Source organism: Arachis hypogaea, chromosome 5 (assembly GCF_003086295.3).
Source record: "Arachis hypogaea cultivar Tifrunner chromosome 5, arahy.Tifrunner.gnm2.J5K5, whole genome shotgun sequence".
Lineage (NCBI taxonomy): Eukaryota > Viridiplantae > Streptophyta > Magnoliopsida > Fabales > Fabaceae > Arachis > Arachis hypogaea.
In genome coordinates this window covers 3,033,847-3,059,427 of record NC_092040.1, presented here as the reverse complement: position 1 = coordinate 3,059,427, position 25,581 = coordinate 3,033,847, and the positions used below count along the sequence as shown (strand labels likewise).

At 28.6% G+C, this 25,581-nt stretch overlaps 2 protein-coding genes across 2 annotated transcripts; both read left to right on the top strand.

The window, feature by feature from the left end:
• The first annotated feature begins 10,119 nt into the window (after nt 1–10,119).
• Nucleotides 10,120–14,132, top strand: LOC112800200 (ABC transporter G family member 14-like). The gene is made up of 5 exons (XM_025842340.3): nt 10,120–11,346; nt 11,444–12,239; nt 12,332–12,514; nt 12,618–12,805; nt 13,282–14,132. The coding sequence occupies exons 1-5, from the start codon at nt 11,188–11,190 to the stop codon at nt 13,924–13,926; spliced, it is 1,971 nt and encodes a 656-aa protein (XP_025698125.1). The 5' UTR covers nt 10,120–11,187; the 3' UTR covers nt 13,927–14,132.
• A 7,145-nt stretch (nt 14,133–21,277) lies between these two features.
• Nucleotides 21,278–25,117, top strand: LOC112800196 (uncharacterized). Its single transcript, XM_025842334.3, has 6 exons — nt 21,278–21,721; nt 21,827–21,969; nt 22,105–22,233; nt 22,573–22,774; nt 23,544–23,658; nt 23,765–25,117. Exons 1-6 carry the CDS (start codon nt 21,434–21,436, stop codon nt 24,802–24,804), a joined length of 1,917 nt encoding a protein of 638 aa, XP_025698119.1. The 5' UTR covers nt 21,278–21,433; the 3' UTR covers nt 24,805–25,117.
• Nucleotides 25,118–25,581: the final 464 nt, after the last annotated feature.

Here is a 25,581-nt window from a genome sequence, read left to right as displayed (position 1 = left end):
TAGATCTATTAGTTGTATCGATATCTTATCGATCTTCAATGTCGATCCAATTGAATTGGTGCCGTGTGCAGTATATTACGGTGAAAATTTAAGTGAAGTCGACTTCATGTGAAGTTGATATTTAAGAATTATTAGATAAAAAGTTAGTCAAATCAATTAAATTATTTAATGGCTCTCAAGTATCAATTTCATGTGAAGTCGATTGAATCTGAATTTTTACCTTATATTATATATATTAACCTGATGTTCATTCACAGAATTGCATGATAAAATGTATGATTTTTAATAATTGGATGGGTTATTAGTATACTAAGATTAATTATTTAAATTAATTATGATTTGTATAAGATTACGTTATGCGTATATTAAAATCAGTTATTAAAATTAATTATGAGTATAAAATATATTAAAATATAAATATATATTAAAAATAAATTTAATTATATATATTTATATACAAATATATTAATAACTGATTTTAATAATTAATTTTAATATATAAATAATATTTTTTATTTGTATATATCGTGTATAATTTAATTTATTTTTAATATATATTTTATATTTTAATGTGTATTATATTTTAATAATTAATTTTGATATACATTTAATATAATATTAAATTAATTAGCAAATGATCATTTGATTGGTTTGGTTCATAATATAAACTAGTTGTGAGCAAATTGATTAAAAAATAGAAAAAAATTGATAATAAATGATCAATTTTATCTGAGTTTTAAATAGTTGATTAATTTAAAATAATAAAATATAAAAAAATAATTTTTGAAGATATATATGTTTAAAATATAAATATATTATTTTATTATATTTAATTATGATTGAATTTTTAAATTTTTATATAATTATAAGATGTATAAATGAATTTTGATATAGTGTGAGTCTAAATAAGTGTAAGACACCTATAATTTAATTTGATTATTATTGTGGAAGGAGTAGGGTAGGGAAGATAATAATGAAGTGAGTGGAGAGACAGGTGGAACCCACGCGCCACCAAATGATTTGCGCGTGAGTATGTCTAGACCTAATCAAACAAAACGACAACTAACCTTTCCTCCACTACAAACTAGGAGTGGATGCCACGTGTCATCTTCCTAACTCCTATTTGCTTACTCACTAAACGACACCCTCTTCCCACGATATTAATAACAGTAGTGCTACGTTACCAATTTTTTATCTGTCAAAATCTGCCAATTTGAGTTGGGTTGGACATAAAGTCCATTTACTAAATAAAGTCACATCTAAATTAATCATGGTTTAATCCTAATTTATCACGTGTTGGTAATAGTTGACAGACTCTCTCTTGATAACGTATACTTTTCCTATTAATAATTACCTTACCCTTACGCCCTTTCAACTTGCTGGATAATCTTACGATATTAACACACCAATTCTCTATTAGCTTACTTTAGCTTCCATTTTCTTTTTAGACCATGCATGCCTAATTAAATTTTCAGTTTAAGCTCTATCTACTTTGGTTTTTCGCGATATTTTTCGATTCCACATACCACAAACCTAATTCGTTGTAGAATTTGAGATTTATTTTAAAATTTATGATTGGAAGTTATTATATGCAAAAGACATGATTTAAATTTTTAATATTTTTTAAATAAATTAATAAATTAATTATTAGAATAATCCAATTTCGTTGTTTAAGGTCTATCTATGATTATCTACTAGTGTATATATGAGAGAAAAAATTGAGTAGTTACGTGGGAATATATGATTTACATTTTTAAAGATATAAAATTAATCATAACTCAAATCCTAAAAGAAAATGAAATAAAATAAAAAAAATTATTATTTTTTAAAACTCTAAAGTACAAAGAAGTACACAAGAATATATAAGAATAAGTCATATTTTTATTAGAGAAATAATGATTTTGTTTTAATTTATAATATAAATTTTTTTTATTAAATATGTCTGTATCTGAAAACGATAATAATAATTGTCATTGCAGTCAACAATATTAAAGAAGTTATGGTTGTTTTCTATGTATTTTTGTATACTCCTATCTGTTATATGTATATGATCATGACTTAAAAATGTGAGTTTAGTGGATTTTGAAAAAAATTGAAATAAAATTTGTTAGAGTGTGGCAAATCCGTCCTAAATAAAAAAAAAAATCATTTTAAAATATTAAAATTGAAAAAAAAAGAAAAAATAATGATTTTTTATTTTATTTTCAAAAATATCCTAAAAAAAAAGTTACATATGTAAATATAAGAGTTAGAAAAACAGCAGAATAAGTTGGAAAACTGAGCCCAGTAAAAAAAATTATCCGCGTAATCTATCATGCTTAATTAACCTACGAGCTTTAGTGGGGAGTGACAGTGGATGTCCGCCAAAATTTTATTTTATATAAAATGCAAAGAGATTAAGTATTTTTTATATTTTTAAATTATTTTTTTAATTTATAAATTTTATCAAGTATTTTTTTATAATGAATTGATTATTAAATTGTAAACTTAGCTTTTTATTTAATTAATTTGATAAATTAATCTTTTAAATTTTTCAAAAGAAAATTATGGTAGATCGATCCTTCAAAAGTTGAGTCAAAATAGTAAAACGAGCAAGAATTTTAGAGTATTTATTATGTTTACAAACAATAATATTAAGGAAACAATCATCTAAAATTATTTTGTTTAATTTAATATTTATAATTTTATGTATTTAATATTTAAAATTATATATTTATTACATTATTATTATATATTTATTTTAATCAATTATATTGTTTACATTATTATTATTGTCATTATTATTATTTCATTGATATTTTAAAATAATCAAATGATATAATATTAAAAATAAATATAAAATCAAGTAAAATAGTATGATAAAACATCATATTATTATTATTATTATTATTATTATTATTATTATTATTATTATTATTATTTAGTAACATATATTTGAATCATGTGATTCAATATTACTTATTCCACTTAATAATTAAATAGAACATCGGGTTCAATACTAATGATGAAACAAAGTTCCATTGTTATATTAGTTTTTTAGTTTTACTAAATTTTTAATTAAATTTTTATATTTTTTATTAAATTTTTATATTATATGAATTTTTGTAATTAAGTCTATTTTATGATAAAAATATTATAATTAATAGAATATTTTATTAGATAAAATAAATATATGTCTAACATTTAATTAAATATTTTTTATAGTTTAACAGAATATTTATTAATTTTAATATTTTTATCATAGTAGAAATTTAATTATAAAATTTGATATAACATATAGACTCAATTAAAAAAATAAAAAAAATATAGAAATTTAATTAAAAATTTGATAAAATTATAAAAATTGATGGAATAATTAAATAAAAAATACTAGCAGTAAATATTTTGGATACTAATAAACGCCTAAATAAACTAAAAAATATGAATATATTGCATTATCTATTTAAATATATTAAATGTTAACTTACGAAAAATAGATACTAATACGAATACGAAACACGATATGACACAACATGAAATACATAGACGTGCGAATTTTAATTTTCTATAAGACACAGAAATATGATATATATATATATATATATTTTAACTATTTTTAATATTTTTTTAATTATATATAATATTTAAAATAATTTTTTGCGTTAATAAATGATAATATATATTATTTTTAATCTCATTTTAAGAATATATATAAGTTAAGAATAAAGTTGGACATAAATGATATATAATAGTATTTAAGTGTGTCCAATCGTATCTAAAAAAGTATTTTATATTTTTTATTAAGACACAGTTAAATACGAAAGACATGTGTGTCAATTGTCATATGAGTGTCATATTTAAAATATATTTGACACTCAAATACGACAACTCAAAAAAATGTCTATATATACTCCATAGAATATTAACAAATTTAGCTCATTTAATTTATGTAAAAAAAAATAATTCACTTCATCAAATATATAATTATATTTACCACAAACCAAACGAGTTGAAATATTTCTTTAATCAATAAATCTTATCTCTTTTTCTTTTTTCTGCTCATATCAACTTAAATTATTAGCAAGTAGCAAACAATTTCATTAGCATCCTCAACTCGTTATAATAATTAGCAGCCCTAACAATGCAAGATTCAAGCTAGGGCTATACACTACTTCAATACTTTTTTTGAAACATTATTATAAGCAGGGGCGGAGCTAGGTACAAGCAAAGGGGGGCAATGGCCCCCTCTAATTTTAATTTTTTACATGTAAATTATATATAAATTTCAGTTTAGTCCCCCTTAAAATTTTATTTTAGTCTTATTTTATTGTGTAAATATTTTTTGCCCCACTCCAATATTTTTTTTAGCTCCGCCCCTGATTATAAGTATAATATAGATAGATTGGAGTATACCATTGAAAAATTTATGCCTTTTGTCTTTCACTATTACAAATTTTGGGAGTGGGTTGGTGGTGTGATTTGAGGGGAAAACAATGGATTTGGTTAGTTGAACTTAAGCTACCTCGGTAATAATAAGCTAAGACAATCTCACAATCATTATCATTTAAAAATTTGTATGTACAATCAATCAATCATCGATCCACATACATTACATGTATATTATATAATGCTATCATTATGATTTATTCATGCATATCTACTATTTATATGATTTAATGACTTAGATTTAGACGGCTTAATTATAATTATTTGACTCTAGTAGTATTCCCATCACACTATATATGAGTGTGAATATCTTCTCTATATATATTGTAGTACTTTTGGCCCCTACAAGATCAGCATATATAATTTCCCACTTTTGACGACTCCACTCTATCTATATTCTATTGTCTCTATTAATTAATTAATTAATTAATTAATTAATTAAGGAGATCATCATTTGCTTTAATGGTATTTGATAAAATTGTAAAAGAATAAAAAAAAAGAAAGAATATTATATTTTATATTTTTTTATTAATTGAATTGAATTATGAAAATAAAATTAAATATGTATAGAGCATTGTTTAGTAAAAATAAGATAAGATAAGAGGATAACATAAAGATAAAAAAATAAAATAATAAAAATTAAAATTATAACTCAATTTATGTATTCTGTTAGACTAAATTTGTAAATCACGAGATTTTTTTATTATTGTCATGAGTTAAGATGAAAAAATAGTTTAACAGTATTTATTCTCTCTATATATAAAACTAGAAATAGAGGTTAATAATATTATTCCAGGATTTTATATTATATATAATAAGGATGAAACATTTATCTTTCTAATTAGATATTTATAAACATCTAATTACTAACAGAAAGATGGAATTAGATACTTTAAAAAATCGAGACATTACAAATATTTATCTATTTTTTATTATATATAGTATTCAAAAAAATGTTTAAGAAGATTTTTATATAAATATATAAAATACTCTTTTAATTAATAATTTATTATGTCTTGAATAATGAAAAAGTGTATTTAATTTAACAACATAACACAGGTTGATCAAAGATTACATTAGGGAATTTTTATTCTATCTTATTGTTATAAATTATTGTCGTAAAATAAAAATATTCTATCTTATTGTTATAAATTATTGTCGTAAAAAAATTAAAATTTTAATATATACTTATGGTTTTTTGGATCATCCATAAACATTTCTTAATAAATAAAAATTAATATTCTGCACTTCCTTCTTTTATCTGAAGTGTATTAGAATTCGTGTACATTTTTAACAACATAATTTATTCACAAAAATATATAGTCTTAATTTTTTTACATAAATTTATTTTCAAACGATATATATATATATATATATATATATATATATATATATATATGATTTTCTTTAAAAAAGAAACCTCTCCTTGGAAATAAAAATAAATTAACATAAAACAGTTAACTGTAATACATTGAACTTGATCATCCAATTCATGGAATCGTGGTCCTTTAGTTGATTTTTATTTTTAACTACTAAAGCTAATGCACTGGTAAGAATAATGGAATCAAAATTGAAATTTCACACATTTACATTATTCAACTTGACAAATCAAAAGTTTATTTGTGCTAACTTTAGAAAGTTCTTGTACAAAAACATTTTTCAATTTCTTATCTTGTCATGTCCATCATATTGCGTTCCACTAATATTTTTTAAATGTATAAGAAAATATATGTGTTTTTATTCTAAAATTGTATTTGTATGTTCTTATATTAAAATAAAAATTATTTTATTTATGTCAAAAATTTATTAAATGAATTTAATTATTTTGTATTTTAAAGACGTATTTTAAGAGCATAATAATATAATTTTTTAATTAATTTAATTTTTTTATAATATTATTAAAATTACTATTAAAACACATGCTAGCAAGATCCTATATATTAAATCAACTTAATACCATTCAATTAATGAACTTATTTAGTAAAAATTTTTATTTTTAAATTTTTTACTCGATTCTAATATTTACTATAAATTACATATGTACTTTTCTCAAACATAAATTGAATAAAATCATTTAAAAATAGTTGAAGACTTGAATAAAAATTTGGATCCCGTTAGAAAAACAATGACTTATTTGTGTTCGGGTTTACAAAAGATCGAACTCTTGACCTTTTAAATTTAGAGCTCAAATACTATACCATAATATCACTTATTCCTAAAGCTTCAATCGATGAAAAAAAGTAATACTAATAATTATATTTTTAATATTCTCTAATCCTCTATGGTACATATTATACAAATATTTTATTGACTCCTCATATTTTTCTTAAAAATTTTATTGATTAAAAGATAATTAATAATAAAATATTGTTGAGTATTTAATATTTAATATTATTTAATTTTATACATTTTAACATATTTATATAAATTTTTTATTATTTTTATATATTAAATGTTTAATCTCACGACTTAAAATTTTTAGATCCGCTGTTTATCGTATATAAAAATCTTCTCCAAATTGTAAATTATTTTGCAAGCAAGTCCCTCGACACAGTTAATTTACTATTGCGCATGTCTTACATGATGGGGAAATAGAAATATAAGTATTGCGTTGAGTTTAATCTCAAAATAATTAATAATATAATTAAATAGTATATGATATCTTAAATTAAATCTCAAAACTCTTATTAATAAACCAAATATAATCTGAGAGGTCGCGAATTTGAATTATTCTATCTTAAAAAAAATATATAATCATATATTGATGCGCTAAAATGAACATGAATGTATATAGAACAAAGCATGTTATTTGTTTTTTTTTTTTTTATTATCTTAGAAGCATCTAAGACTATTTTTAATCGGTGAAAACTTAGGTGCAGTCGACTTCACGTGAAGTTGATACCTGAGAGCCGTTAGATGATTTGACTGATTTAACTAAATTTTCATCTAACCGATCTCAAATATCAACTTTACGTAAAATCGACTTCATCTGAGTTTTCACATTTTTAATCACCGATCTTTCTTTCGTAAATCCCCACGTACCCCTTAGCTTTTTTTTTTTTTTCACTTTTTCATCCTTTGAATTTATTCTTGCCTCTTATACTTCATTTAATGTAAAGTTTTCACTGTGCGGCACAAACTTTGTGTGTACTTCAAACTGCAAAGAAATTCAAAGACGTGTTCCATTATTGAATTCGAAAACATATATCATATTTTTCTTAAATCTCGTTCATTCATTTTATTTATTTATTATTTATTTATATGGAGGGTAACTAACATAAATGGTTATCACATGCAGAGGAAGGAGTAGGAAGAGAATAATAGAATATATATATATATATATATATATATATATATATATATATATATATATATAACCTTTTTTTTTTCATGTTAGATGGTTCCTTTACTCAAATGCTTGACCTATAAACTAACACCAAAGCACATGGGGGAGACAAAATCATTTTCGAAAAATAATACTAGAAAGTAAATATTTTTACCCTGTTTTTGGAACGGAAATTGAGACTGAGAGATTGAAATTGAGATTGAGAGATAGAGATATATTATATTTGGTATAAAATGTACTCAATTAAATTATGTTTAAGTATTATCAGAGGCGGAGTTAGATGAAATATTAGAGGAAGTAAAAAATATTTATACAATAAAATAAGACTAAAATAAAATTTTAAGAAGGGCTAAACTGAAATTTATATCTAATTTACATGTAAAAAATTAAAATTAGGAGACCGTTACCCTCCTTTTCTTATACCTGGCTCTGCCCCTGAGTATCATATTTGGTTTAAGATAAATATAAAGATTAAAAAATAAATTTAAAATTTAAAAAATTATATGAAATTATTTTTGAAAAAAAAAATATTATTAAGATTTCAGTATTCAATTTCAAAAAATTTAATTTCCTCTGATAACTAAATACAATTCTAAATTCTAATTTACAGTCTTGGTTTTAATCTTTAGAAACAAACACTATCTTAGTAAAAAAAATTAGTTAATATTTTTTTAAATGTAAAATAAATATAAAAAGTCATTATTTAAAATTCTTTTAATAATGATAACAACAATTATAATATAAATTTAATTTTAATATACTGACTCACAAATAATGTAAAACTTTTATTTTATCGTTTAGTTATTATTTAATATTTGTTGAATACTATTTTAACCAGCATGTATTATTAAAAATAGTTATTTTTATCAACATAATATGTAATTATTTATACAAAAATATTATAATAATAATAATATTTAACTGGATTTTTTAATGAAAATTCAAAAAATAACTATTTTTTTATTAAAATGACAATATATAATTGTATACTTCCTTTAATTTTGTGTCTATGAATAACGAAGAATTGGTTAAAATAACAAATATTTGGACTGTTAACTAAATGTTTTAGACTGGATCATTAGAATGAAAAATCTAAAGTTTCTTTTAAAATCTCTATAATTCAAACCAAATTAGTGGAGTTTTTGATAAATAATGCCACCGGAGATTGCAGATTTTGTTTTTGATATTGGAGTAGTAATGATGTTTTTTCAAAATGTGGGTTGATGGGGTGTTATTCTCAAATGTGGAACCGTTTAATTAGATAAACAAAAATCGGACCGTCCGATTTGTGAGAAATATAAAAATTAGACCGAAGAATTTGTGACAGTACAGGAATCGGATCGAGGGATTTCTGTTAAAAAAAAAATTTAAAGTATAGAAATCGGACTTTTCGATTTGTGTATCTTCCACACTTTTAAAAAATACTAAAAATTACAATATTATACAAAAAAACCCCGGATATTGTACCTTTTAATGAAAATAAAGATTATTCTTTTTATAATAGAAAAAATTCACTAAAAAAAAATCATGAACAATACTCATATTTTCTACAAATTTAGTGAAAATATTCGTTCATAAAAAAAAAAAAATCCAAATCTAAATTATATACTAATAAACAAGTTTCTGAATTCTCATCCATCCATTCATTCAAATATATGAAAAAGGTGTTGATGAGTTCCATTACTATTTATAGATAAATTTGCATTTTCCTGTTATGAACAATGACAAATGAACCATACAGATGTCAGGATCCTCAAAGATATTCTCTCTCTCTCCACTTCAATCAGTGTGTCTTTAACAAACATAGAATTCTTTTGAAGGGTAAGAAACAACCTGAACAAGAAAGTGAAAAATGCATGCAGAGACATGTCATTAACCACTAGCACTAATGTACCATTTTCTGCTCTCATAGTACATCTATATTTATATATGAATGAAGGTGAAATCAAATGATAAAAATCTCAGAACACCTATAGTTTAGTGCCTATATATATAAAGATTTCCTTTTCAAGTTTGAGGGTATATTGGTAATCAGATTCTCATCATAACAGCTATGAAGATGCTTAAACCAAAAACACCTTTTTCCTTTATAGACATTGGATATTGTTATTAGGTCTGGTTTTTCACATTAATCTTAATTATACCTTAAGATCAATTATTCCAAAAAATGAGAATTATTATTGGACAGAGAGAATATAACAGCTTCCAAAAGAAAATGGAAAGATAACCTCCAGAAATGGTTAAACTAAGAACTAAGAAGGTTTAACAATGATAGATATGTAGAAAGATATATGTTTATATATATATATATATATATATATACACTCTGCATGTTTTGTATTCTTGTTAACATGGTCTTAAATAAGAAAGGCATTATGGTGAGTGACCCTGCAGTTTTACATTATTCAAATAGTGCTTTCTGTTTTTTCACATGCCTACAACATAGTATGAACAATGCATTAATAATAAAACCTCAAAAATTAAAGTAGAAGAAATCTAACATCAGAAAGCTCAAAATCTCTCTCTCTCTCTCTCAGGTGTATATCACTAGCTAGGCATGTTAATAAAGAGGCCACTTTCTTATATCAATTATGGTAATGTGGGCATAGACATTAATAGGTGCATTGCTGCTACCACTAATATTTATTGTCAGATCAGGTGGTACTAGCATTCTCTTTTTATAGGTTTCAAATCAAATCTTACATGCCATATTAAATCTATCTATCTATCTATCTGTATTGCATAAAATACAAAACAAAAATCATATGATGCTGTTTTACCATTTCCTTTCTTCTTGTCTACTTGTGCCATTTCTAGTCTTTGTTTTCTTTGTACCTTGAATTTTGAACCTACCCTTTTGGATTTTAACATATAAATGAAAGTGGAGTTTGGTTTTAATTTGCATCAAATTACTGTTTATATTATTTGGTCTGCATGTAATAACATTATTGCTATTCCAATTTTAATGTCTATGAGTTGCATATGTCAATTTTAAACAGTCTTACTAAAAAAGTAGCAGATGATTAAGAGAAAACAGTGATGTCACCATTAAAGTTAAGATCTCACAAACCTAAATGTAGTGTTAATAATAAAAAAAAAGCAATGGCTCAGAATTTCTAGAGGTTTTGGGGTGAGAGCTTGGTCATGATAAAGAATAATGTGAGGTAAATAAATAAATAAAGGTGGGATTCCACAATGCAAAGGAAGGCCTAAAATACTGTATTTGAACACAGTGAAGATCCTAAGCCTGTGCTATATATTTATGTGCTTTCTTTCTCCTCACATAACACATTGACAAGAAGTTAAAAGGAACTTCTTAACTTCTCTCAAAACCCCTCCATTATATTTCATCATTCACCACCATAAATCTCTATCATATCATCACTTTCTTTTATATTCTTTAACCATCATTAGCCATGCCACAAAACTGCATAGCACCAAAACCAGAATACAACACTAGTAGTAGTAGTAGTAGTAGTACTCATCATCACTCTATGGAAGCAGCCTTAGAGAATAATAATACCAATGAACAACAATCCATACAGAAACTCACTATGTTCCCCATAACTTTGAAGGTAACACACTAATATAAATACTAGTTATAGTTACTCATTCATGGCATGTATATCAGTGTTGCAAAGTTACTTTGCGTTTTTTTGGTTGAATTTTCAGTTTGAGGAATTGGTGTACAAAGTGAAACTAGAACAGAAAGGAGGATGTTGGGGAAGCAACAAATGGAGCTGCAAAGAGAAAACAATTCTGAATGGAATCAGTGGTTGTGTTTGCCCTGGTGAGATTCTTGCCATGCTTGGCCCTTCAGGGAGTGGCAAAACCACACTCCTTACAGCTCTCGGAGGCCGTCTCACCGGAAAACTCTCCGGCAAGATAACATACAACAACAATCCATTCTCAGGTTCAATCAAGAGAAGAACAGGTTTTGTAGCACAAGATGATGTTCTATATCCTCACCTAACTGTAACTGAAACACTATTCTTCACTGCACTTCTGAGGCTTCCAAAGACTTTAACAAGAGATGAGAAGGTTCATCATGTTGAGAGAGTGATCAGTGAATTGGGATTAACAAGGTGTAGGAGCAGCATGATTGGAGGACCTTTGTTCAGAGGAATTTCTGGTGGAGAAAAGAAGAGAGTTAGTATTGGACAAGAAATGCTTATTAATCCTAGCTTGTTGCTTCTTGATGAGCCTACTTCTGGTTTGGATTCCACAACTGCTCAGAGGATCTTGAACACTATTAAGAGACTCGCCGGCGGCGGAAGAACCGTTATAACCACCATTCACCAGCCATCTAGCAGGCTATACTACATGTTTGACAAGGTTGTGTTGCTCTCTGAAGGCTCTCCTATTTACTATGGTCCTGCTTCAACTGCTTTGGACTATTTCTCTTCACTTGGATTCTCTAGTTCTGTCACTGTTAATCCTTCTGATCTCTTGCTTGATCTTGCCAATGGTAATTAATCAATATTTTGATATATATATATATATATATAAAGTTTAAGAATAACAATAATGTGATGATAACAATGGAAAACTTTGATTCAGGGATTGCTCCAGACTCAAAGCATGCAAGTGAACAAAGTGAGGGATTAGAACAAGAAAGGAAGCAAGTTAGAGAAGCTCTAATATCAGCTTATGATAAGAACATAGCAACAAATCTGAAAGCTGAGCTGTGCAGTGTTGAGGTGAACAACTACAACAACATGATGATCAAAGATGCTTGTGCAAGTAGGTCTTTCTTTTCCAACTACCCTTTTTGAGTTTTCAGTGAAAAAGATATTGCTCATCAATGGTCTTAATCCTTCTTTCTGTTGATGAAAATTTGATGCAGGGAATCAGATCAATCAGGAGCAATGGTGCACAAGTTGGTGGCATCAGTTTAAAGTACTATTGCAGAGGGGAGTGAGGGAGAGAAGGTTTGAAGCATTCAATAGGCTGAGAATATTCCAAGTCATAAGTGTTGCTTTTCTTGGTGGACTCTTGTGGTGGCATACCCCAGAATCACACATTGAAGATCGGGTAAGAAAATTTTTGCATTCAGTTATCAAGTTTATCTTCTTTTTCTACTTTTGTTATAACTCATAATAACATCATTTAACCTTGAACAGAAAAAGAGGTTATGGAATGTAATTGACCTTTAACATATGAATGAAATTTACTTTATTTTCCTTTTCAATTTCCCTTGTCAAACATCACATCTTGAAATATCTAAAATTCTGAAACTAATCAAGATTAGTATTGATTGATTGAACCACATTTACTTTAATAATCTAGTTTTATAGTTTTCAAAAGGTATCAACTTTGTAAATCAAAGTTATAACTAAAAGTAAGTTATTAGGTGTAGACAACCATAGTAAAAAGTACTTAAATTTCTATGCAGTTCTGTGATATGGATTAGAAACAGTCCAAGAAATCTAAAGTTTGAAACTTTGAGTATGTTGTTTTAAAGCCCTTAAGAGGGGCTAACATGGGGTTATTGTGTGGTGAAAATGCAGGTAGCATTGCTGTTTTTCTTCTCAGTTTTCTGGGGATTCTACCCTCTATACAATGCAGTATTCACATTCCCACAAGAGAGGAGAATGCTGATAAAGGAAAGATCTTCAGGAATGTACAGGCTGTCTTCCTACTTCTTAGCAAGAACAATAGGAGACTTGCCATTGGAGCTTGCACTTCCAACTGCATTTGTGTTCATAATCTATTGGATGGGAGGACTCAAACCTGATCCTGTTACATTCATCCTTTCTCTTCTTGTTGTTCTCTACAGTGTCCTTGTTTCTCAAAGCTTAGGCTTAGCATTTGGTGCTATATTAATGGAGATCAAACAAGCAACCACTCTAGCTTCTGTCACAACCCTTGTGTTCCTCATTGCTGGTGGATACTATGTTCAACAGATTCCACCTTTTATAGTGTGGCTAAAGTACTTGAGCTATAGCTACTACTGTTACAAGCTTCTTCTTGGTGTTCAATACACTCAAGATGATTACTATGAATGCTCAAAGGGTGTGATGTGCAAGGTTGCTGATTTTCCACCAATCAAATCAATGGGATTGAATCATCTTTGGGTTGATGTTTGCATTATGGCACTTATGTTGGTTGGTTATAGACTAATTGCTTATTTAGCACTCAATAGAGTAAGGTAGATTCATACACATAGCAAGGAGAAGAAGAATTTCAAGAAAGGTTTTTGTACTAATTCAAACTGAGCAATAATATTACTACTAATAATAACTAGAATTATATTAGGCTTTTCATGTTACTTCATGTAATCAAATCAAATATAAATATATATATGTATCAAAATCTCCCTCAAGGATTGAGAGATAAGTAGCAAGATTTTTCTATAATACTACCAAGGTGTTGTTACTTTAGAATAAGTTTCATTCATGTGCCTAAACATAAGGGATATGCCACTTGATAAGAAGTAATGATAATAATATCACACACAAAATCTAATATGTAAGAGAAAAAGAAAAAAGGTCAAATATATCAGCAAGATGTTAAGTCTCTCAAGAGTGTCTTCCTCTGAAAAAATAACTCTTCTGTGGACTATTTTTGAGGCCTTAAAAGCCATAATTTACTCGTTTCATGTTTTCCTGCATAATTTGTGACTAGGGAGATTACATTTGTGGCTCGGTAAGAAGACGTTTAGTTGGGAGGACAGGAACTTTGATTTTGGTGTTAACATGTTTCGGAAAAACACAAATTCTTGACCTGACTATGTCTTTAAGGAGACTTTTTCTACTGCTGCATTTCGTTTTAGGAGGGGCATTTCGCACATGAATAGCTGTCCATGATGTTTTTTATGTCAGGAATCGATTTTACAATGTATTTGGGATTGTCCAAAATTCCAGTTAGTTTGGCAAGCTTTGGAGATCTCCGGTCAACAACTGAATTTGATGAGTTGGTTCTTACATAATAACAAACAACCTCCTTTTAGATTCTTTTCTGGTCTCTAATGAATTTGGCATTCGAGGAATAATGAGATTTTTCATCCCCACAAGCCTTGGACCGCTAGGTTCTATAAGTGAGTCAAGCCAGCTCGAGCTCGACTCGTTAATAGCTCAATAAGCTAAACTCGTGAGCTGGTGAGCTAAGCTTGAGCTTAGAATTGAACTCATAAATTAAATGAGTCGAGCTTGAACTTGAATAAGCGTAGCTCATTAGCTCGTAAGGTGGCTTGATTATATATATATATACATTTAATCTATACTTTTAATATTATATATATGCATATGAAATAGTAATATATAATTATATATATTAATGATCTTAATTATTTAAAATTTTATATTTATTTTTAATGTATAATTTTGATGTAAGACATAAATAAAAAAATTATAATTTATTAATAGATAAACAATATATAAAATTGATCTTTTTAAATATTTTAAAAATATATAAGTTATAATTTATTGATACAGAATTATCGATTATGTTCCTATTATTTGAGCCAACTCGTGAGCTCGAGCCAGTTCGTGAGCTTTCGATGAGTCGAGCTTGAGCTTAAGAAATAGGCTCGATTGTTAATGAGTCGAGCCGTGAGGCAAGCTCAATTTTTGTGAGTCGAGCTTGAGCTTGGTCTAGCTCGGCTCAACTCGGCTTACTTCCAACCCTATGGACCACGGACAAGGTGACTGGTATGGCTTTGTCCTTGGAAAAGGAGCTCTAGAATATTTTTGAGTTGCAACGAGTGTCTATCCCCTCCACCATTAGGAGCTCTTGGATTCCTCTCTCGGTGGGTACCTTTAAGATTAATTGTGATGCTAACTATCCTGGCAATGGTGCTTGGGTTGGTTTTGGCTGTGTTAGCAGAGATTGAAAAGAAAAGTGGCAATGAGGCTGTCTGAGAACAATTGAGAGTCATAGTATTCTGCAATGATAGTTGTTTGCTATTTAGAGAGACTTTCTTTTAGTTTGGGACTCGGGACAAAGAGATATTATATGTGAAACAGACTGTGTAGATGTCTTTATTATTGTCAATAATTTATAGGATTGATATGGTTTTATTGATCATTTGGTGTTAAAAATCCGAGATATCATGTCTTGGAAATGGCATGCTGATCTTCAATTGATCTTAAAAGATGCAAATACAATAGCAGACATTATGACAAAAACAACAATAAAGACCCTTTCTCTTCAAGTGGAGCTTCTATTGCCTTGAAAACAGTTTTTTTTAGTTGTTGTTTGTTTAATTGTTTTTTTTCCAATCACAAAAAAAAAATTGAATTCTCCAAAAGGCACGAGTAATGTTATAACAAGAAGTTTTTAATATTAGCAAAGTTCTAAATATCAGTCCGATCAATGAATCAGTAAAATTATACGTTCAAAGTTTAACAAAAATTCAACCAAAATTAAATTAAATATAATAAAATAATATATTTATGTATAAAGTATATATTTTTTTAAAAAAAATTAATGTCTCTTGTAATTTACTATTTTAAATCGGTTTGACTGATTAATTCATTTTTTGACTATTTTTTTTATTTTTTAATTAATTTGTTGCCAAGAGGTTTTTATCTTGAACCAAATCGATTAGTGACCAATTTCTAGTTGACTGGGTCAAACCAGTAAATTGATATGGTTCTCAAAACCATGGTATTTGGTTATCCGATTGACTGAAGAATATCATCACAAACTTTGGTTGAATTTTCACTTATGATATTTTAATTAGAATGGCCATTATTAACACTTGAAACAACCAAGTCACATTCATCATCAAGTAATGCTAAGATGATGGCAGTTGGAATAAGCTAAGCTTAATTAACCCAAAAATAATGAAGAAATAGCACTAAAATAATTGGTGATAGAAAGTGGTGGGTGGATATAGCAATGTGTTTTGTGTGTACCCTTTAAGACCAATGAAATCATAATGTTGATAATTGATGTAAAATAAGAAATGACATATAAAAGATCCGTGTCACACTCTACTTCAGCATAGTGCTTTATCCACTCTAAATCACTTTGAATTTGAGAGAAAAAGGACTATAACCACAGTAACATTTCAAACAGGGAACACTATCAATATCAGAGTAAAATAAAGATGAAAACTTCAAACAAATAGTATAGGAAATATTTCAAGTGCTTCGGAGAGCACTGATGCACCAATTATTTTAACCGTTGATTTTAATTAATATATATTATATATATTTTTATAATTCAGATCAACGGTTAAAATAATTAGTGCACCGATATTCCTGGTGCACTTAAAATGTTTCCAGTAGTATATGGTTTACCCTTATGAGATCAATAAAGAAGCAGTAAAGAATCATTACTACAGAAAAGTAGTTAAAAAGAAGAGTGACTTCATAAATTAAACATGATTATGAACTTGACATTGCTCATTTTTCTACTATCTTTATGCAAACTTATTATCAAACTATTACTCTTTTCAAATTATTTACCTATGTGTCAATGGTGGCATTCTTTTTAAAAAAAACTGCATCACACAAGTGTCATTAGATGAAAAAAGCGCATTTAATTTAGAAGGTACTGAAGCATTTGGCAATTTCAGTATAACAATGCTAAAATAAAATAAAAAAATACTAGATGGTTAAGCACCTTCCGAGTCAAATGTATTTTTTCATTTAACAACTCCTGCGTAACAAGAAAAAAAATGTGCATTACTCTTGGCATGCTCCTTTGCATCACGGAAATGATTGTATAATTAATTAATTAAAAATGACATTTGTTTTTTAGATGTTAAAGATATAATCATTTATATGTCTCATTTTATTCGTTTAAATTTTATAGAGAAGTAATTCTGTGATATTAGAATTATTATGTATTATAGTTACTATTCATAAACTCAAATATTAGAAGTGTAAAACCGTTAAAATTATCTCAAAAAGTGATAATTTTTTATAGATAAATTGGTAAAAATGTCTTTTAGCTACAAAAATGCTCTAAATATTAAGAAAACGATTAGTTCAAATCGAACGCTTTTTAATTTTCATATTGAAAAAACAGTGGTGTTATCTATTGTTATTGGAATTTTGTGTGTTATTCAAGAATGTAGAAGATGGCTATCAATAAATCGAAAGGTTCGATTTAGGGTTTTTAACCACAAGATCAACCCACCGATTTGCTCCAAACTTAAAAAAAAAAAAAAAGAAGCTGGTCACACAATACCAAAGATCCAATTTATTCATCACCCGAATTTGAATTTAAAAACTTCAAATCGAACCCTAAACTTTCTCTCCTCCACAATTCTGACCCTCCGATTTGTAGATTGTTATTAAAAAAAAAATGTCTCTATATCCATTAAAATCATGACAACAATTCTGAAAAACACGTAATGGGAATCCATTACTAAAAAAAATAGCCTCAAATCGATGTTTCATAACAGAAAAGGAACATTCCCTTGTTTTGAATATCATCCATTAGAGGCCTAAAGTTTATTGTACAAACCCCACGTTGAGATGTCCAAACAACCAAAGGAATCTTATACTCTTAGGAAGATTAGGTCCTAGAACAATGCATGCCACTGACCTTAGCATACATATTTGACCAAAAATATGAAAAATAAAAAGAAAAAGGGTCATGATGGCAGTAAAATATGCTGTATGTTTCCCAACATTATAACTAAAAAGAATAAACTAATTTGAGGAATCTTAACTTATGAAAGAAAGAAATGAATCATATCCTTAACAGATGTTGTTTATTAGCATTTAGTTAACCATGAATCCATGATATAGTTCATTGATACTAACACAAGAAATTTTTGTCAAAGTTGATAACAAAAGGATTCCAAAATTTTTTTGTCATAGGAACTAGATACCACTAGAAGAGTTCAACATTTGTAGGCTTTTCTAGATTGATGAAATAAAATCCAGTGGGAAACCATGGAATTGAAATTTGAAACATTGTAACATGTGAGTGGAATTTTGAGTGGTATGGACTTGTCCATGGCAGTGATGCTATATTCCCAGCACATTGCAAATGTCCAAAGTGCTGCTAGCATAGCATCATTGAATTTCATTCATTCAAAATAAAAGGCCAACATAAAAGTCTTGCTTGCTTCTCCATGAAGAATAAAAGAGAAAAAAAAAATCAAGAAATTCAAATGACATGTACCTAATTTCTACACACCAAACTAACAATATTCTGAATTGTAACTAAACTAACAATATTGACATTCTCTGCTGCTTGTGATAGTTGCCTACTTGGTTTATGAGCTTTGACAATAATTGAAGTTCATAATGAAAGTTTTATTATGTAACAATTGATCTTTGTTTTCCTCTAAATGAAATAATACCCTATTTCCATACTAAGTATGCTCAAGTAAATTGTTAGTTGTGATTAAATGAGACACCAGGTCTATAATAAAAATAAGAATAAAATTTCATAGCAGTTCACAGTAAGAGTGAAATTTACTTGAGGTATAGTTCAAAGTTAAATCAAGAATTTGATATCTAAATTTGAGAACTTTTTTTTTTTTTTTTTTACGAATATTGTTTTACTTTTGATAAATTAGATAAACACTTTTAGGCACCATAACATTAACATTCACCTAATATTATATACCTCTATAATTATATTTCTTCATCCTTTTTGAACTGCATTGAGATTCTCCAGTGTGCTGCTTGTAACTCTTCTTCTAGGGCCTCAAAATCCTCCCGGCCATTAGTCCTTAGAGCAAGAAGTATGTTTTTTAATAGGAGTCAATCTTATTCAAACTACGAAGACTTATTTTTTTTTTTGGTGTCTAAAAAGAAATAGTTATAGTTGTCATCATTGTAGTTAATCATATACAGTTATTTTTTTTGGTGACTTAATCATATACAGTTTGCTTAGGGAACAAATTTTTTATTTTGATCAATAATCAGTAAATAGACAATGATTAAGATTTTTTTTTTAATTAAGCTTGAGACTCAAACTCAAAATTTTTAAATAAAAATAAAAAAATTATACTATTTAAGTTATAGTTCGTTGGATTAAGATTTAAGAAAAAAAATTAAAATTGATTAATTATTAGTTGAAAAACAGTTTGTTTTATATTTTTTTTTACCACTTATTAATTCAAGTTAAATTGAAAAAGAATTAAACAATAAATATTTATTATTTTTTAATGCAGAAACTCACCTGCAGTCGACTGCAGGTGAAGTTGCTTCTGAATAGCTGACACGTGTTACTATATGGTTTAAAAAAAATCGGTTTATTTTATATAAATGGTTTATTTTAAAAAACCGGTTTGAATTGGACCAAGTAGTTACTTTTATTCCCTTCTTCTTCGTTTCGTGCGTAAAATTCGTTCTCTTTCAATCCCTTTTTCAGAACTAATATGAAACTTTCAATTAGATATGTTCCTTTTATTTATATTTCTTAATCAAATTTATTATTTCAAATGTATTTCTTAATTTATGTTTTTATTCATTCCTCTGTGAATGATGAAAATTATTTAATAAATACGTATATATTTATGTCATCACACCATTTTGATGTTCAAGATCATAAATGCCAAGATGGAAGACAAAAATGTAATTATGGTATAACGTAGATTAGTTGATAGCATGAGCATTGTTGAAATTTTGGCATGATCTCTTTCATATTTGTTATATGTCTCTTTAGTTGGTGATGTTATAGTTTATTGTGATGATATGATAGTAGTTTAATTGTATTAGTTAGGTCCTTTTTATTTGGTTGAATTTTTTCTATGGCTATCCTATTCTTGATGGCAATGTCAAAATAAATATTTTCATTAGTTGTTTTTTTTTCTCTATTTTTGAATCAATTTTATTTTGAAAAAATTTATTAAAAATTTTTGTTGTAAACAAAATTAATAATATTATGTTTAATTATTTAAGGAGACTAAATTAATATTTTGATTAGATACTTTTGTTTTATTGAAAATAAATTCTAGTTGATAAGTAAAAACACAAAAACGTGCATGACAGTGAAATCATAATTTCTAGACAAGTAAATTATAGTCTTATTATCTTAAAAAAATAATTTATTTATAGAATAATATTAAAAAATCAACAATAATTTGCATGAAAATAGTTTATTAGTAAAATAAAAGTTAATTGATTGATTACCATAAAATTTAATTTAACGATAAATTTGCAATTGAACATATTTTTACAGCTTAATTTAAAATCTGTTTACAACTTAATTTAAAAGCAACTGAAAATACACAAAAAAAAGGAGATAATATTATTTATGCCATTCCTATAAAAAAAACCGTAAATTTTGTTTCTTTTTCAGAATACTAAATTTTACTTTTTCAAACAATTTGTATACATATATTTAACAAAAATTAAATAAAAAAATTTTAGATAAATTTAAATTCAAATCGGTTAATATAAATAAAGAAAAAGAACATATCAAATTCATCTGTTAGGAATTTAGAAATAACACGCAGAAAGAATTTAAATTATTTTAAAAGTAGTTATTTGATCTATTCAAACCGATTTTTTTAAATAAACCATTTGTATAAAATAAATCGATTTTTTTTAAACCATACAATAACACGTGTCAACGATCTAGAAGCAAGGTGAGTTTCCACCATTTTTTAATTTGTTTTAAACTTAATTATCCATTATTATTCAACAAAAATAATAGAAACAATCAGAAGAAAGAAACGACGCCCGTTCCGCCGAATCATCTCGTTATTCAATAATCTTGCTCGGAGAGAGAGAGAGAGAGAAGATGGATGGAGAAGAAGGAGGAGGCATAAGGCTGAGCAAGAGGTTCAACGACAACGGCGGCGGCGGCGAGGTCGACTACAAGACGAAATCTGGAACCGCGTGGAGCCACTCTTACCTGAACCAGAAGCCATGGCACCCTCTCTCTTACCCGAACCAGCGCCGCAAGTGGATCGCCGAGCAGACCCACGCCCACCGCCAGCGACGTTCCGAAGAGGTGGCGCGTGAGTACGCTCAGGAGCAAGAGTTCTTCCGCCAGACCAATCTCATCTCCAAGAAAGACAAGGAAAAGGTATAAAGCTCCCTCTTTTATACCTACCCTCTTCCTTTTTCCCTATTTCCTTGATTGGATCGCAATTTTCTCTTCAATTTTGCTAATGGGGTCAATTGGGTTTAGGTGGAGTTGATGCAAGCTGTTAGCTTTATGTATGTTCGTCCTCCTGGTTACAACGCTGAGGCTGCCAAAGCTGCCGAGTTAGCTGATGAGAAGAGAAAAGAGGAATTGAGTAATGGTGCTGGAGGACCCTCATCCTCTTCAGTGTAATTCTATTTGTCTACTACTTCTGAATTATTGTTGTTTTTTTTAGTGAATGAGAGGTTAAAAGTTGGATTTTTTTTTCAGTTATTTGGTGGCTTGATTTGTTTGTTAATTCGTTCCATTGATTTGCTATGCAGGCCGCCGAGTTCCTTGCCTGACAAGGATCATTTAGGTGAAGAGAAGAAGAAGAAACCAAGGCCTAAAGATGTTTTTGGTCGCCCTCTGCCAACCGAAGAAGAATTTGAGATTCTGAAAAATGCACCAAAGTATGTATATCCATTAGGTTTATTTATTTTCTGTGTTGTTTTGTCTTTAATTATGATTTAGAGAGCTGTGCTATTTTCTTTTGTTAAATCATGGAAATGGGAGCTGTGTTAAGTCAACATTCAGATGTTGAAAGTGCTTGAAATCTGTAGTAACAAGTGCTGCCGAGATTAGATCACTTTGTTAGGTGATTGTAAATTTCTGTGTCATTTCCATACATTGCCTTTTAACACAATTCAGTGTGTTTCATGGTTAAATTGTTTTGCTTCCATGAGTACTGGTACAACATGAATTGTTATTGATTTATTTAGTTGTAATCTTAGTAACTGAATGTTTTTTAGGCTGGAAACAGGAGTTGCTGGTAGGGTGAAACCTTTTGGAGTTGAGGTTCGCAATGTAAAATGTTTAAGATGTGGGAACTACGGCCATCAAAGTGGTGATCGTGAATGTCCCTTGAAGGATGTTATAATGCCTAATGAAGAGAGCAGATTGAAAAGAGATGACCCCTTGAATGCTATCCTCGCGCACACAGACCCTACTGAGGTCAGTTACTCACGTTTAGTATACTATTGTTTTGAGAATTTCACAATTTAGTCTTGACAATGTCAACTGTTTCACTTATGCATCATTTGAGTTTGGCTTATTTAAAATGTTATAAGTTAATTCTTTGACAAATTTGAAATTTGTTTGCATATGAATGTTACTTGCTTTTCTTTTACTTTTTTTTCATCCTTCCATTAAGTAATACATTGTTCAACTCAATCACACCATGATACCACTAAACTGCAATATGTTTGTTACAGCCTTACCAAAAAATAAAAAATAAAAAATAAAGGAAGAAAGAAAGAAAGAAAAAGAAAACAAGCTTATATTGCATTGTGTAGGTGTATATCTGATTGCAAATTGATATTCACATTTGCTGAGAATTGCATTAAGAAAAATGTCAATTGTGCCTGTCCTCCTAAATCTCTAACCCAATTTCTATTTTCTCTGATATCTAAGGAGCCTAAATTGCATGTATATGGACTTTGCATATTTTTTTTTCTACATGCGCTGATTCAGACGAAAGTCTTAGAAAAGAAAGATCCTTCCCATGTGGATTAGGAATCTTTAAGTCAGGCTCCCACCAAATTCCATAATAGTTACACTGGTTTACTGTTGGTTATTGCATTCTTATGTACTTGTAATGCAAATTATTGTCTAGATGCAGTTAAGATGAATATCACCCCCCCCCCCCCCCCCCCAAAAAAAAAACATTTAAACATATGAATATATATCTTAATCTTAATTCTGCTGTTTGGCAATGATTCAGCCTCTAAAATGGGAGCTCAAGCAGAAGCCAGGAATCAGTCCTCCTCGAGGAGGGTTCAAACCGGATGATCCCAACCAGCAGATTGTTGCTGAGGAAATATTTGACGAGTATGGAGGTAACTGCTTGCTGCCCTTATTTAATAAAATATTTGGTACACCTTGGAGTCTTGGATGGATAGTATCCCTGATTTTTCCAAGTCCACCATGACCACCATTTTACAGGTTTTCTTGGTATGGATAGTATCCCTGATTTGTTGACCAACTTCTCTAAGAAACCAAAGAAGTCCAAAAAGAGCAAGTGCAAGAATCAGCAACTAAATTCTGGAAGTGAGGAATCTCTAGATGATGGAGAGAAGAGATCAAAGAAGGTGAAGCTAAACAAAAAGAAGAAAAATCATGTGTCGAGTTCGGCAGACACTTCAGATTATGAAAAGGATCGAAGAAAGAGCAGACGCAAGAGTTCTTATTCTTTAGAAGATTCTGACAGGGACAAGTTTGACCATAGCAAAAGGACTAAACATGAGATGCCCAAAGGTTCTTCTCGTCATAGTTGTAAGAGTAAACATGACAGACAAAGGCATTCTTATTCAAGTGAAGATTCTGACAGTGACAGGGATGACCACAGTAGAAAGGATATACAAAATCATAAGAGGAAACATGGTAGAAAAAGACATTATTATTCATCCGAGGATTCGAAAAACAGTGAGAAGCATTGTTCATCTGATGATTCGGACAGCGACAGAGATGATAAAAGGAGAAAGATTATACAAAAGCACAAGAGAAAACATAGCAGAAAAAGGCATTCTAATTCATCGGAGGACTCTGGTCCTGACGATCATCATGGAAATGACAAGAGTAGGGACAAGAATTCAAACTCCTCGGATGATTCTAATCATAGAAGGTGCAACCATAGGAAGTCTTCAGCAGCTCATCGAGATTCCCAAAAGCATAACAGAAATGATGATTTTGATCCCTACCACGGAAAACAGAAGAACATGTCTAAGAATTCATATTCATCTGAAGATTCAGATGTTGACACAGTTGATCGGAGTAGAAAGATCGAACAAAAGGATCGCTATATACCCGAGGGTTCTGAACATCCTAGGCGCGATGTGAGTAGGGAGAGAAGAAAAAAGGATTACTATTCATCTAAGGATTCTGGTGCTGACAGATATCACAGATATGAACATTCTTATTCATCTGAATCTGATAGTTATCATCATCAGAGGCATTTGAGAAGGCAAGGTCACAAGCACCGGTAAGATCATTCTGATTCTCAGAAGCATCACAGAAATGGTTAAAGTAGATCAGGGATTGGGATGCCAAAATAGTGAAGACCTCTTTATCATCATTATGATGAACGTATTCATTTGTTTGATCCATGTTTAGATGTTCCTTTCCTTTGTTCTCCGATCCTCTTATAACATTTGTGATTTGTGTGCTAGGCCAATGTATATTGTTACTTATAGTTGCCTGCTTTAGTTACGCACGTGGAGGCTGAATTCAAGCTTGTTTAACATTTAATCACCTCTTTTTACTCGTAAAGCATTCAATATTTCAATGTGGTTCTCCAAATGGTGCTGTGTTTATTGTCCAATGTCCACAGTGCCTCAGTCACATATACACATAGTTTCTTATTTTCCAATGCCTTAGAGTAACTCATAATTTACAAATAACTGGTCACTAGATTTCTTAGAAATCATTATGCATGACGAAGTGTGACACTATGAGGAGGGGTGAATCAACACCGATCCCACACTGGGAAGCTGAAAAATAAGTCTTAGGAAATTGTGATCTTGCAACTAAACATAATATGAAACATAGGTTACTCAATTTGACGTACTACCACCATTTTGATGCCATGGAGGACGTTCTAGGTAACCCAAAGTTAAAAAAGGAAGAAATATTATTTCTTGCACAAAGAACCAAAATCATAGTTCTGTAACCCGAATTGTCCGAACCTATTGCATGCATACCTTAATTGATATTGAAATGAATTTGAGATAAAAGGGATATTAGAATAGAAACCTGAGTGAACA

Excerpts from the sequence above, each read along its gene's own strand:
- LOC112800200 (XM_025842340.3), top strand. The coding sequence starts at position 11,188 with ATGCCACAAAACTGCATAGCACCAAAACCAGAATACAACACTAGTAGT. Across the intron at positions 12,240-12,331 it reads CTTGCTTGATCTTGCCAATG|GGATTGCTCCAGACTCAAAG; the intron begins GTAATTAATCAA and ends ACTTTGATTCAG. Across the intron at positions 12,806-13,281 it reads AATCACACATTGAAGATCGG|GTAGCATTGCTGTTTTTCTT; the intron begins GTAAGAAAATTT and ends GTGAAAATGCAG.
- LOC112800196 (XM_025842334.3), top strand. The coding sequence starts at position 21,434 with ATGGATGGAGAAGAAGGAGGAGGCATAAGGCTGAGCAAGAGGTTCAAC. Across the intron at positions 21,970-22,104 it reads GGACCCTCATCCTCTTCAGT|GCCGCCGAGTTCCTTGCCTG; the intron begins GTAATTCTATTT and ends TTTGCTATGCAG. Across the intron at positions 23,659-23,764 it reads AATATTTGACGAGTATGGAG|GTTTTCTTGGTATGGATAGT; the intron begins GTAACTGCTTGC and ends ACCATTTTACAG.